The sequence below is a fragment of the Osmia bicornis genome, chromosome 11, assembly GCF_907164935.1.
Source record: "Osmia bicornis bicornis chromosome 11, iOsmBic2.1, whole genome shotgun sequence".
NCBI lineage: Eukaryota > Metazoa > Arthropoda > Insecta > Hymenoptera > Megachilidae > Osmia > Osmia bicornis.
The window spans coordinates 4,276,396-4,290,582 of NC_060226.1; the positions used below are offsets into that span (position 1 = coordinate 4,276,396).

The 14,187-nt window shown below is 39.6% G+C and overlaps 1 protein-coding gene across 7 annotated transcripts in view; it reads left to right on the forward strand.

The window, feature by feature from the left end:
• The window catches only part of LOC114878955 (small conductance calcium-activated potassium channel protein), a 129,197-nt gene that overhangs the window by 104,029 nt on the left and 10,981 nt on the right, over positions 1-14,187 (forward strand). For all 7 annotated transcript variants that reach the window (XM_046287719.1, XM_029193349.2, XM_046287722.1 and 4 more), the window contains 5 exons: positions 7,687-8,108; positions 10,501-10,636; positions 11,856-11,966; positions 13,163-13,290; positions 13,370-13,439. In XM_046287719.1, coding sequence (XP_046143675.1) covers positions 7,687-8,108; positions 10,501-10,636; positions 11,856-11,966; positions 13,163-13,290; positions 13,370-13,439 — 867 coding nt within the window. The remainder of the gene's footprint in view (positions 1-7,686; positions 8,109-10,500; positions 10,637-11,855; positions 11,967-13,162; positions 13,291-13,369; positions 13,440-14,187) is intronic.

A 14,187-nucleotide genomic window follows, 5' to 3' on the forward strand; every position in this document is an offset into this window, starting at 1 on the left:
TTACCGTGCCCTGTTGCACACCCACTGCATAATACCGCGAAAACGACACGGTTTCCACGAAGCTGCGCCTGTTCTGTGGCTGGCAAATGTGATCAGCCACTGGGAACGCTGACAATGGACCAACAGTGAAAGCGAATCTTTCGAAAAAAGATGGCTGCTTTTGTTCGAGCCACGGTAAAGTGAATAGCTCTCATCATAAATAGAAAAAAGCGAATGTATTTCTAAATTATTCTCTTCTTTGAAAATTTTTATTTAAAGAGTAATTTCATAAAAAGAGATACACAGTGTCCTAAATTAAATAGAAATTAATAGTTGCACTATGAACAACCGAAAAGTTATATCTCAAGTAATTCTGAACATATTGTTCCCTAGTAGGAGATCCTTTTAATTCCCTCAAACATCGTCCATCTTCTTGAAAATACAAACTCTTGCCGCTTCTAAGCAAGACACAGTAGCTAAGCATACAACTGTGAAGATTCTCTCGTAAGAGGAATTAATTACCAACTCATTTGTATACGTGACAGAGTGCTGCTAGCGGATATCTGATTTGTCCAACGAAACCGATTTACCCCCGTTATGTAGGTATCAAGTCGATGGAAGAGCGTAATTGATGATAGGGCCACGAATGGTCCGGTCGGTACGTTGGTAGATTCATCCACAGTAGTATGAACCGTCATAAGTCAGACGGGAGGATCCGTGCTCGGGCTGCAACAGCGATAACGGGACGGTTTCTTCGAATTCCCATCGGGATAATCTCCGGACCATATATCAAGCTGAATGAATTGCATTAGAGCCGGAACGAGAGTCAAATATCTCGAGCAGAGAATCGCTGGTCAAACGATACCACTTGTGTAGGATTCGCTTACGGTGTAATTAAGCCCCTACATTGATCGACGATCCTGACGAAACGCGATTAACACTCACTGTCACGCTAAAATTATGGATCGTAGCAATTATGTTCTAATTTCGGTCTCTGGTAATTCTAAATTATCAGCATTTCGATCGTTTCGAAACTTCGAGGTTTCTACATTTCTAACTGATTAGATTTCTAAGCTTTTTAATTTCTTAACTTTCAAGTTTCTAAGTTCTTAAGTACCTTAGTCTCTGAATATCCAACTTTCCAACTTCAAAGCTTCCAAATTCTTAGCTCCCAAATATCTAAGTTTCTAAATATTCAAGTTACCAAGTTCGACGTTTAAAAATTTCTAAGCTCCCAAATAGTTACATTTCTAAGTATCTAAGTTCCCAAATACCTAAGTTTCTAAATGTCTAAGTTCCCAAGTTCAAAGTTTACTAAATTTCTAAGCTTTCAAATACCTAAGCTTCTCTGTATCTAAGTTCCCAAATTTCAAAGTTTCCAAACTGCTAAGTTCTCAAATTTCTAAGCTCCCAAATACCAAAACAATTTTCATATACCCAAGTTTTAATATCCATATCACTGTTATTATAACACCCACTTGGAAGTTTCGAAAATTAACAGGATTAATTAGGACATTCGAGAAACCGTATGCGTCCTATTTTCACGATAACAAGCTTCGGGTAAACGCCATAATACCATAACACACTCGCGTTAAAAACTTCATTACCCTTAATTAGAGAATTTATAACATTTAATTACGTATACACCATACCTCGACCCTCTTCTGTTATTTACCCGGTACACCATGGTAAACTCATTTACCGCTAATGTTTCTCGTTCAATAATAAATCCAACAACGTTTCGAGGGAAACGGTGAAAAAGAAACGAGAACGATTTATAGATCGATAGTATTTGCTCGCAACAGGATGCGCAACCGTCCGATGGTAAATCAAAGTTTGAAATCAAGAACAGCCTGTTAGCTCGTGCAAACACAGCTCCGACGTTTCGAGTTTGAGAACCGCTCGAACGAACATCTTTCTTTGGTATCAATATTTGAGTTGGCTCTCAAATGTGCCAAGCGGAAACTGGCCAAGTGAGGTAACACGCATCCGACATCCCTTTATCCGTGGCTAACTTATTAAAAGGGATTTCGAACGTAAAGGGAAGAGCAGTTTCCTTGGAAACTTGCTTCGGTTATTAAAACAAACGCTCCTTTATTTTCCTTCCTCCGAGAACGTAATATAAGCAATCGATGAATCTTTCAGATAGATTCCTGATAAAACATTAGATGAAACCATGGATATGTTGTTGAAATACTGAATATTGATCACTTTTTTTCTATTAGCTTCTCCCTCATGATTTATTCACAGGGTGTAATATAAAAACCAGAAGAAGAATGATTAAACGAAGAGACGAAGAATCTGATTTCAGATGATTTCAATCAAGATGATACATTACACACAAATGTTATGATATAATTAAGTCCTTAAACTCGTTTCATAGATTTTACTTAGACTTATCCAGTTATTAACTAATTATACGTACAAGTATTTCCATGCTTTCAATATAGTTAATTCAATTCTCTACAATATGTCAGCATATTTCTACGTCTATTATTTTCTAAAAATTCGTGTTGTTCGTCGAAATTCGTTTGTTCGATCGAACTGCTTTAAATTTATTATATTCAATACCGAGAAAATTGATTCATTCCGTGATGAACCGAATTTCATCGTAATTTCGTAGAATAAGTTGGTTTACGGGCGCGGGACGTTTTCCATAAATCTTGACAGAAAAAGCTACGTATATCAGAGCAGAAGCGGGACTCGGATTCGCAAAAAGGGTCGAGAATAATGCAGTCCGCGAATCCTTGTTGGGGAAATACGCTTTCTAAGGAACGAGAAAGCGGAAAGGGGCCGGGATACGCGCGAACTCCGCTTTATTTAATCCCATGCACCGAATGGGTCTAGGCAAGAAAGTTTACGAGACACCTGGATTAGCATCTTGAACCGAGGAGCGTAAAAACATTCTTCTGCAAAGAAGTGATTCTACGTGTTTTTTCTTCTTCTGTGCCGAGTGCTCTTTACGTCGACAACTGGTAATTGTTTGAAGATTGGAAACTAGATTCGACACAGAAATTGGATTGATTATTGCACGTTTTCATTCAATTTTCAAGGGGATTACGGGAAACTCCTCTCTGCTATAAGAAGCATCGCGTCGACACTACCGCTGTTAGAATATTCATGTTCTACGGAAAAAGGGTGATTCATCGACATTCGAAAAATCATTTGCGTTCCTATGGACACCGAGCGACTCTTTACTTTCGAAGAATCGCTTTCACAATGCACGTAAATCTATCGATTACGTCGTTTACGAGCGACTGTCGATGTCGATGTCGTTTCAGAATGAGAAGAACACAAATAGGGAAGACGTTTAATACTTTACTGTACCCATGAACAAGTCTTTCCTTTCCTTTGAATATACACTTAGGATTTGAAGTCTTGTTACATCAAGTGCATACTGGGAGTTACAACAAATAATCATGCCTTTACTACTACATAAACTTGTCGTAAACAGCCTGAAGAAGATATCCTAAAAGGACGCTGTAAAGCAGTCAATATATCGCTTCTTTATGCTGCTTTTTCTCTAACATTACGCTATTGGGTACGCGCGTTCAGGAACACGATAATTTGCATATCGATCATCGCTTATCAGCAAATGTCCTCGTAGGCTTTTCTTGTCCCAGTTTTCTACACAATCGTAATCCAAGGAACGATCGCTCGTTCGCTTCCAGATATCGTGAAATTTTGCTCTTAAAAGGAACGATAAATCGTAACAGCAAATTTATGAAAAGCTGACCGAGGTTTATGGAAATGATATAATTATGCAAAACTCGAAAGGACGCAAGAAACGGTGAGCCCATCGTAATTAACGCGTTAATTGATATCGATGAAACGTCAAAGAAAGCGAACTGCCGCAAAACAATCGAGTTTCTGCAATACTCGACAGTCTCAGCTTGCATGCTTCCGCAGTGCACGTTCCCAACAGAACGTTCGACTCGCCGAGTTTACATAAGCATCGGTCATAAACCGCGATCCGTGACTAGCTACGTAACCCGTTCTTGAACCGGCGTAACAACGGCTAATCCCTCGGAAACGAGCGTTGTAAACTGTAAACTATCACCGGTATTACAAATTTTAATGGATCCACGGCACGCGATTCCTCGAAGATCACGATAATCTCGTGGGACGTACTTGTTCGATGTACCTTCGTCTTTAAGTTTAATTCCTTCTCCGATGAAATTCAGAGTTTATAATCGATAAGATATTATTTTGGAATTACAAATCCAGTAATTAATATTCAGATCCTTTTTCAATCATTGATTCTAGAGTATTTTACTGTTGTCTAGACTTTATGTAACTATCTTACGTCCGAAAGGTATTCTTTCGAGGGGGAACGATATCGAGTAATTCGAAGTGGAATTGATTGAATGACCGTGACACGCTTCCGATTGTCTTCTGCATGATTCAGACGATTTGATAAACACTTCGCTTCGATTATTCAGTCCCGAAGCTCCTCGTACGAATTATCGGCGCAAGAATGAACTAACACGCAATTCGTCGAACTTACAAACTTTCGTTCTTAAAAAATCCGATTCTGTTACAATGACACGGTGAATGACTCTATTGATAGAAAGTAGAACACTCTAACAACCAAAGAACAAAAGCAAAAGGGAATGAAACGAATGGGAAGCACGAAACAGCTTTCCAATAGCCGGCTTTAGTCGTATGTAGACAACAAAGAGTACTCGGAGGATCGCGGTTAAGTGTTCTCCGTTTAATTAAGCGTAACACTCGGATGGTCGTTCAGATCTACGACAGTAATCCTCGGCGAAAGACGTCGGAATGTTTAACGTGGCACGTGTACAGGAAAGCCGATTTGTTCGTGGTCGTCTAAACGGCTCGGGTTATCCAGAAACGGTGTATATTCATAAGGAAAACCGGGAACGTGGTCCGCGTTGTAATCCCGGTCGGTTCTAATTTCGACGATCACTTTTAGAACGGTGTTTCTGTCGTGTCCAGTTTTCGACCAAGGACACAAGGTTCAAAGAAATCAGCGATGAATTCATCCTTGACTTCGTTTCCTATTAATCGTTGATAAAGGACAAAGGAGAATCGGAATGAACCAGATCAAATCTCTGGTATCTTTGGATAATAATTCCTCTGTTGTAAAATTGATTAGCTATTACATGTATATTGCATGCGGACAATGAGAGGATATCGGTGTTCAGGAAACTGCTATTTCCTGCTACTGTGCAATGTTTAATATTGCCGTTTGTGTAGTATTGTTCGCTGATTATAAAGGGCAAATTATGGAGTCACCGGTTGATGATATCTCTACATTCGGAATCGTGTGTAATCGGGATAAACAGTTAAACCCAATTACCGTGTAATGAATAGTAATAAATAGTAATGAGTTGCGACCGGAAAATTGTATCTCATTATCACAAATTATCATAATCGTATTTCATAAATAATTTACTAACGATAAGTTAATCTTTATGGTTTTAACCGTTAGACGATGGACCATGAACGGTTTCACTTTTCAGGAAACTTTTCTTTTTCATTTCTAGAAAATGAACCAAGGTAAACTGCTTTCAGTGGTATCAGAATTAAAGTGGTTCGTGTTGCTTGGAATTCTATTAATGAAACTATTGTCTCGTTCCACTGTTGAAAAACGACAGTGCTCACTTTGATCGATTTTGATGCAATACCCCGTCGACCCCGTTCTCGATATTTTTGATCGATATTCGAGACGGCGTCTGTCACGAAGAAATATTTCTCCATTCCCCGTTACCATCGAGCGCATCGAAAAATATGTTACCTGAGATGACAGTGTAATAAGTTGGCCGAGAGGTACGTTTTCGATGACACTCGAGAGGGAGAGCAAATCTAACGTTTAATATAATATTGGAGTCGAAATTTTTGACCACCTTTCAAAAATTCCTTATTTATTTTATTAGATAGAGAAGATAACGTTTAAGATTAAATTTCTCAAGGGTAGATGTCAATTATGCAAATGGAAATGTGAAAAACTTTGGTAATATAATCTCAGTCTGTTTATTATAAAATGATAAGCGTCCTATGAGTTTCGAAGCGGAATGTAGATGAAATGGAAATGAATCACGCGATTCGACTTACGCACACATTCCCATCGAATTAACCGGCTCTCGACGAACGTTTACCTAACAGAAGTTCAGGGTGTACGAGTCCTCTGGCAAACGAACGAGAAGAGGAACGAGAAGAGAAACGAGGAGATCCGCGAGCACAGGTTTCACAGTGTCGTCGTCGACGACGCTTGGATACCAGCCTAATGGCCCGTTGACCTTTCAACACCTGTTGATTGTCGTTTATCAACGATTTGCATGCGCAGATTCGTCGGGATCACCTGACTGGCCCGCGAAACGAAAGGGTTGTATCTCGAGGGGTGCGTTGATCGACGTAGCAATCCCCCAACCCCGACAGAATTCCAAACGTTGATGCATCGTTGTCCCGTTCGGAAGTATGGCAGATTTATTGATTTTCGATTGGTGCCAGTCCGCTTCTCTGACCGGCTTTTCCCTCGTTATTAGCGAATTAGTGGAAAGCGGTACGGAAAAGTTTAGAAATTCCTGAAATATTATTTAGAACTCGTACGAGAATCCCAGAAAATACTGGATTAATTTTTCTCAAATACAATTCGATTATAAAGTCCCTGACGTTTTTGTATCGATCCTCTTCTTTTCTTTGTTCCCTTCCACTTGGAGAAGTTGAAGCGCGACGAAATCCTTCAAACTTCCACTTCACGAAACTGAAGCTCGACGAAGTTCTTAGAGTGATAGTATTGATCATCGAAGACGTTAAAATAGAAATGGTAGCTTCAATACTTCAAAAACGTACTTGAAATAGTAGCACCGTTTCAAGTGGTACTTTTTATGCTTGAAATTAAAGGACTGGAAAATTTTTTGATCAAACTTCCTGGGTAGAAGTTTTTATCGTAAAAAATTATGAAATCAACCTTTTCAATTTCTTTAAAAGCAGACGACACATTAAAGCGCACATTTTATTCGGGCACGGGAGCAATTATAAGGAATTATACAGCAGGGTGAAATATAAAACAGGGAAGGTTCGAGATATTTTTCCACGTTGATGCTGCAGTGGTACGCTACAAATTGACAGTAAAGTGTAAGACAGTTCGTATCGAGGGTGAAGCCTTGGTCGATGCTCTTGTAACTTCTTCCAGGATCTCTTCGGGGCTGCTATAATTCGTTTTATCGATACGAGCCGGAACAGACAGTGAAACGAGTTCGCGATTTAATGCACCGCGTTTTACGATAATTATGTATCATATTTTCAAAATTACACTTGGAATAGCCGTGTGTGAAGTAACTTTAATGAAATTAACGAAAGACTACGATACCGGAAGGTTATTACCTATAGCAGCGAGTTCGTGATTAGCCGCGCCGATATAATGTACTTTCGAAACTTGATAATAGCCGGTGAACGAGTTGCGAAAATGAAACTTAGCAAAGTATAATGACAGTAATAACGAGTTCCCTCTATAAATATTTACGTCCTCAGCTAATGGTAGTCGCAGAGGCTGGTTTTCATTTACAGAACGCTTTTACGAGTTCGTGAACTCGTGGTGTTGGGTTATTCTTAAGGTGGAGGAGTAATAAACCGATCGTTCGAAACGAAGATTTATGATTTATTTATAGTTTCGCGTTTGATAAATAAATATTACAAATCCGGTAATGTTTTTTTATTTTAACGTTGAATTTTTGTCGACAGTTGTTCATGATCGATAACTGCGCGGACGATTGGAGGATCGCGATGACCTGGCAGAGGATCGCTCAGATTTCCCTCGAATTAGTAATCTGTGCGGTCCACCCGATCCCGGGGGAATACTACTTCCTGTGGACGACCAAACTGGCGAACAAGGGTGGTGATTTCGGGTCGAAGTGGGTGCCGTACGACGTCACCCTCTCGCTACCGATGTTCTTCAGACTCTACCTCATCTGTCGCGTTATGCTGCTCCATTCGAAGCTGTTCACCGACGCCTCGTCGCGCAGCATAGGGGCCTTGAATCGTATTAACTTCAACACCAGATTCGTCCTGAAGACTCTTATGACCATTTGCCCGGGTACCGTGTTGCTCGTCTTCATGGTCTCCCTGTGGATCATCGCTTCGTGGACGTTACGCCAGTGTGAGAGGTAAGCTTTATTAAATTTCATTAAATTCTATGGAAAAAAGTTTCGAATTTCCATCATCATCGTCCTTGTCATCGTTATTCGTTTTCTTTATTCCTTCGCCCTCTTAAAATAATCCTCACTGACAGCCGAGGATCGTGACTAACAGCTTTCTGAGCACCCGAAACTCCGAGATCCGAGGATCTGAGGAGTGCCGCCCTAAGATCCTGAGCCCGTTAACAGCGTCGAGAATCGGACGGTTACGGGACAAGGGTGTAAATCTTCGTATCGGACAAGGGGGCTGGCGCGTAGTTAAGATGGCAATGAAGGATTTACTACGGGGCCGAGATTGCTCGAACCACGTATAATTAAATTCTCCGTAAATAGCGCGGTCGATTTAGGAAATCTATAGAGGGCACAGGAACGATCAATCTTGCTGTATAATGGGTGTCAAAAGAGAAAGGGTTCAATAGTTGATAGCTTGAATAGCATTCAAAAGGTATTGGTGATAAAATTTATACAGGGCTAATTGCAAGATTTTTTTATTTACACTGATTCTTTGAAATTTTTTTACATAAAACAGTATTAGGGTGTCTTGAACTATGTTCTTCTTATGACACCGTGTAGAGAAGTTGGTCGTTGTTACGCTCAAGCAAGTACAGATTCTCGAGAACCTTTCTTTTGCTTTCCTCTCACGGCCTCGATAAAACCTTCGTTCGACCTCTTCTCTTCCTCTCCTCAATGAATGGACCTCTTCCGGTCTTTTTCCCTTAAACAAGACGTTCACGGAACTCCGTTCACTCTTGTTCGGATAAAAGCTTGCTCGAATCTTCGTCGGCCCGTGCACGTCGCGATCGGTTGCACACGATGCCGAAGATCGGATCTCGTCCTATTTTTCGAGAAAGAAAATAAGAAGAAGATTCGAAATGATATGAATTTTTACCAATCGAGAACAATTCGTGTCCGTTTGAAAGAATCATTTTTTTAATTAGAAACATTCCATCTTAAGGATAGTAATTACAATGAAATACAAAAAGTGTCAAGATTCGTTTCTTTATGCCAAGTTTCTTCTCTTTTCTTGCCGTTTCTGTCTTCCCTTCGTTTCAATTATTCCGAAATGGTATCGCACTTTCGGAGTTTCGCAAGGAAACTCTGCACCGTGTAACACAATTAAATGGCTTAATGCCGTCGCGTAATTAAAAAAGGTGCGGCAATTGATAAAGCGGAACGAGCGAAATTAATTTTAATTGCGTTTAACAGCATGGCCGTGGCTAAGCCGACAGAATCGTCAAGATAAGAGAAGAGAACGCGTAACTGTGAATTGCAACAGATAATTTTGAATTGCCAAGGGGATTTCAGGAGATCAACAAAATCGTACAGGCTAATATTGCTAGGAAACACTTATTTTGGTATTGTAACCATATCCATTGATGTTATTACATTTTTGATTTACCGGAGTAACGAAAATCGGTGCAACATTTGCACAATTTTGTTCACTTTAAATCCAGATTAACGAAACTGTTTAAATTGATTGACGTAGTCGATCTTCGACGAAGTTCACTGGCGGTAAAATAAATCTCTGTGTAAAAGGAATCCGTTGTAATATTAGCTGTTCCATTAGAACAGGACGGTTTAACAAGCTGGATCAGTCTGCGCGTGTTATTTTGATGTTCCGCCGGTTTAACGATTTCCGATAATGAATTTCGTCGACTCGATGGGGTAGAAAAAAAGCTCTCGTTTACTTGTGCACCTATTTATAACGAACGAGAGATCGAGATTCAAAGCGACGTCATTATCATGTCAGAGCTCGAGTGGTGTTGATCGTTCGAAATTTTCCAGATATCGTTTTACATTTTTAGAAAAATATTCGTTCATAACACTTTTCATCTCATCCCGTGAATTTCAGTGTGTTTTAATGTCACTGGATTATATTTAAACACAGGTGTTTACCTGCTATTCGGTGGTTTTCATGAAAAAACACAGACGACATTTTATTCTATAAATTTGCCTGACACTCCGCAGTGTTTCGGTGTAAAATATGTGGTACATTTATTTGAAAAAATTTTAAAAGCTTTTGAGAACATAAAAAACCTCTGTAAAGATCATTCTGACAATTTTTACCTGAGCCACTTTTTATGTTTGTAGCGATTAAGAAAAATATCGAGGAGAGAATGGGGAGAAACTTGTAAGTAGTATAAGACGATACGTGGTCAGACGCGTTGGCCAAAAGGGAACTAAGGAGAAAACTGATATCGAATCTCGTTAATATACACGAAGAATCTCGGTTTATAATTGGGATAGTGTGCTGGATAATTAAGATATTCAGATTCGGGGGAAATTGACCGAGGGTGTAATCAAATATTCTGGTCGAAGGTTCTTCAATATTTCAACCCTGTTTTCTCTGGTGTGGCTGCAGGTTTCACGACGAGGAGCACGCGAATCTCCTTAATGCTATGTGGCTCATAGCTATCACGTTTCTGAGCGTCGGTTTCGGTGACATCGTACCCAACACGTACTGCGGTCGAGGTATAGCAGTTTCCACTGGAATAATGGTAAGGCCAGGCCCGAAGTTTAATATGGAAATTCTCGCGAGATTTGCATGCCCATTCCCATACAGACGCCACGTCGAAAGCGAGCTTTATTAAGTGTTTTCAGACTACTTTTTCCCGCTACTTTTTGCCGTTCAATCTTATATAACGAACAGTAACCGTTAATTTCATTTTATGTTTATTACTCCGAAAAGTGGTCACACGCCGCATATAAAACGTTATTAAATTGTTTTTGATGAAAGAAAGAAATAGCCTTATACCAATAAAGGTGTTAAGCTGTCGTTTTAACGATGGTCCCGGTGTCAAATAAAGTCGAATATATTCACGGATGGTTTCAAGGTAAATTTATGAACTGGGATCAACGAAGCGTAGAAAGTTAATCTAAAACCTTGACTGAAACGGTGTAGGAAGAACTAGCCTAATTGGTATATACTGAAAAGTTGACGGTCTTCGTTTTGCCCGGGGAAAGTTTTGAAACCGAGCTTGGAAACTTGAGAAAGACATCGTTGATTGGTCAATTTCTTAAGGCAAACAGTCTCGTTAATTACTCAATCTTTCACTAGCTGTCAATCTTTAGTTTGCGTTATTAATTAACGACGGAGTTTATGACTCGAAGTAATTTGAACTAAAGACCGCGAGTTCGTAACAGAGGCTATTTGTTTAAGCGAATGAAAATCATGAAATTTGATAAATCCGGTTGATTTTCCTCGCGGTTCGCAAGTATTACTCGTGACATTTGAGATGAAATCCATTGAAGAAAAGGAGATTACGTGTCTGTTAGAAAAGGGAGACCGAACGAGTAGCCCAAAGTGAATATAATTTCAGTCAGCAGTCACTTGGAAAGAAGAAATTTTCCCGTAATTGAGTCGAAAGTTACCCTCTGCTCGCGACTGGAATTCGTTATCGTACGAAGGCGAACAAGAATTTCTTTTAACGAGCTGAAAAAGGTTCAGTGATGCTTAGAACGTGAAACCTGGCGTAAATAAACTCAATGGAAGTACGAGTCTGACGTTAGTTTACGAAAAAGCTAACGGTAACACGTAATTTTATTCGCTTTGAGACATTGAAGCTCGAAGAAAGTTTACTTTTCAACGATACCTTCACGTGACTCCAATGAAGAATTAACTCGACGTCTTTCTTTTTTCTGATGTGTTAATAATAATAATTAGTATACGATTTGAAGCTGTTTTGAGTTCACAGGTACGTTTGATGGTGCTTTTAGGGAGCCGGATGCACAGCCTTGTTGGTAGCGGTTGTTTCCAGGAAGCTGGAGTTAACGAGGGCAGAAAAACACGTTCACAACTTCATGATGGATACACAATTAACGAAAAGGGTAAGACGCGTTTGTCACGTTGTAGGGGCCGGTGTGAACTAGTGTGCACGATTCGCTGCCTCTATCGTTATTGTGACGATACTGATAGAAAAAATATGAAAAACATGTATCAATTAGCAAAAGTTAACCCTTCAAAATTATAGGGAAGATAATAACGGTGTGAATAGCGTAACTTTCTAACGTTTAATTCGACGTTCGATGATTTAGAGCACGTTATAAAATTAGCTCATCCAATATGTCATTATCATTTTTCTCTGTCGCCGATGGTCCAAGCGTGGCGATCGATAGTCGCTGCTCGAACAAGAGAATCGCATTTTAAGAGACAAAGACTGCATCGACCTTCCACCGATGGGGAATAAAAAAAAAACCTCGAAAAATGAAGGGAAGAAACGATAGACCAGTCGCTCAACGTTATTTGAGAACGCTAAATATAAAATTCTTTTTATAGGGTCAATTTGTTATTCCTTAAAATGGATAAAATAACAATTTTTATCGTAGATAATACGATTATGTAGTAAATTATTATAATAAGCGAATGGTTCATGATGGACAAAAATTTTCAATTTATTGATTAACTTTGCATATGTCGTTCACGTCATTGTGAAATTTTTCATCGAGACTATTTTCTTAGATATGAACTATTCATATCTAACTCGTTTCAGTGGACAAACGGCATGTGAACGACAGCCGTCCAGTCTCTACTTCTAGATCGAACGCTTCGGCTTTTGAATTAATTAACAGCCTATGATATGTATAAAGCTCGGAAATAGCTAGGGATAAAGGATTGCTGGCATTCAGGAAAAAGTTCACAGTATCTTCCAGCTGTTCTATAAGTACTCAAAGTACGTGAACATATGTTGCTTTCACTTTATCAGTCTTGTTTTCCATCAGGATGGACACGCTTTCTTTTGACATGCTTGTAATTGAACCATTTCACGATCCTTTATTGCCACTCGAAGAAGAGGGAAAATTTTTTGAATATTTCTAATTTTCTTTAATTCTTGAATTTTATCAAATATGCAAATGCTTTAGAATGGTGATGAACGAAGAGGCAGCGTTAATCTGTTAATTGAAATCGAACAAATTAATGAAAATCTTCGATTGGAGTAAATTTGAAAAAAAGGGAGACAAGTGTAGTTGTCAAGCTGAGAATATGAAAAGGTGTAGATTCTAATTAACGAGACGTTATATTTCAGTTGAAAAACGCAGCGGCGAACGTGTTGCGTGAGACGTGGCTAATTTACAAGCACACTAGGCTGGTGAAGCGTGTCAATCCGGGTCGTGTTCGAACGCATCAACGGAAGTTTTTATTGGCTATTTACGCGTAAGTCAATAGGCGACTTCTGATTGACACCTGTGCACCGGGGATAATTAACAACCTCATCCGTAATACGAACTTTCAGGCTCAGGAAAGTGAAAATGGATCAGCGAAAATTAATGGACAATGCCAACACCATCACAGATATGGCCAAGGTACCAGCACGCAAGTAACTTTGAATCCAATTAAACTTCCGTATCCGCCTTGTGGATGGAGCATCGTTGTCGTGTGTCGGTCAAACGTCCTTTATAGTCGGGAACAAGCTCTTCGTTTGCGAATCGATCGTTCTCGACACAGAAGAAATATTGTATTTTTTTTGGATGACCGCGATGAAACACTGACCATACCAGTGAATTGTTCGTCAATTGTCACACCTATTCACGGACACTTCAATTCAATGGAACTTCAATCGTCCGGTTTGTCTTGTTTAATCCGACCGTTGAAAAATGGACTATCGTACTGGAACAAAGATTTTTAGTCGCCAAAGAGCATTAATCACTGATTACTCTACTTGGGTGACTATGAAATCCCTATTCTACCTGTCCGACTAATTACAGACCAACACTACTCGCCTGACAACATACGGCCCTATTCCACCCACCTATACTACTGTCCATAGAATACTTGTCTGACCACATACATGCCTATACCACTTACATAACCAAACACAGTCCCAGGATACTTGTCTGACAACACACAGGGCTACTCCACTTGCCTTACTACATACGCTCCTATTCCACTCATCTATACTACTGTCCATAGACTACTTACCTGACCACATACAATCCTATACTACTTATATGACCAAACACAGAGCCAGGCCACTTGTCTAACAACATACAGCCCTACTCTACTTCCCTGAACACGAAGGATCCTATTCCACTCGCATTGCCTCTCTCCAGA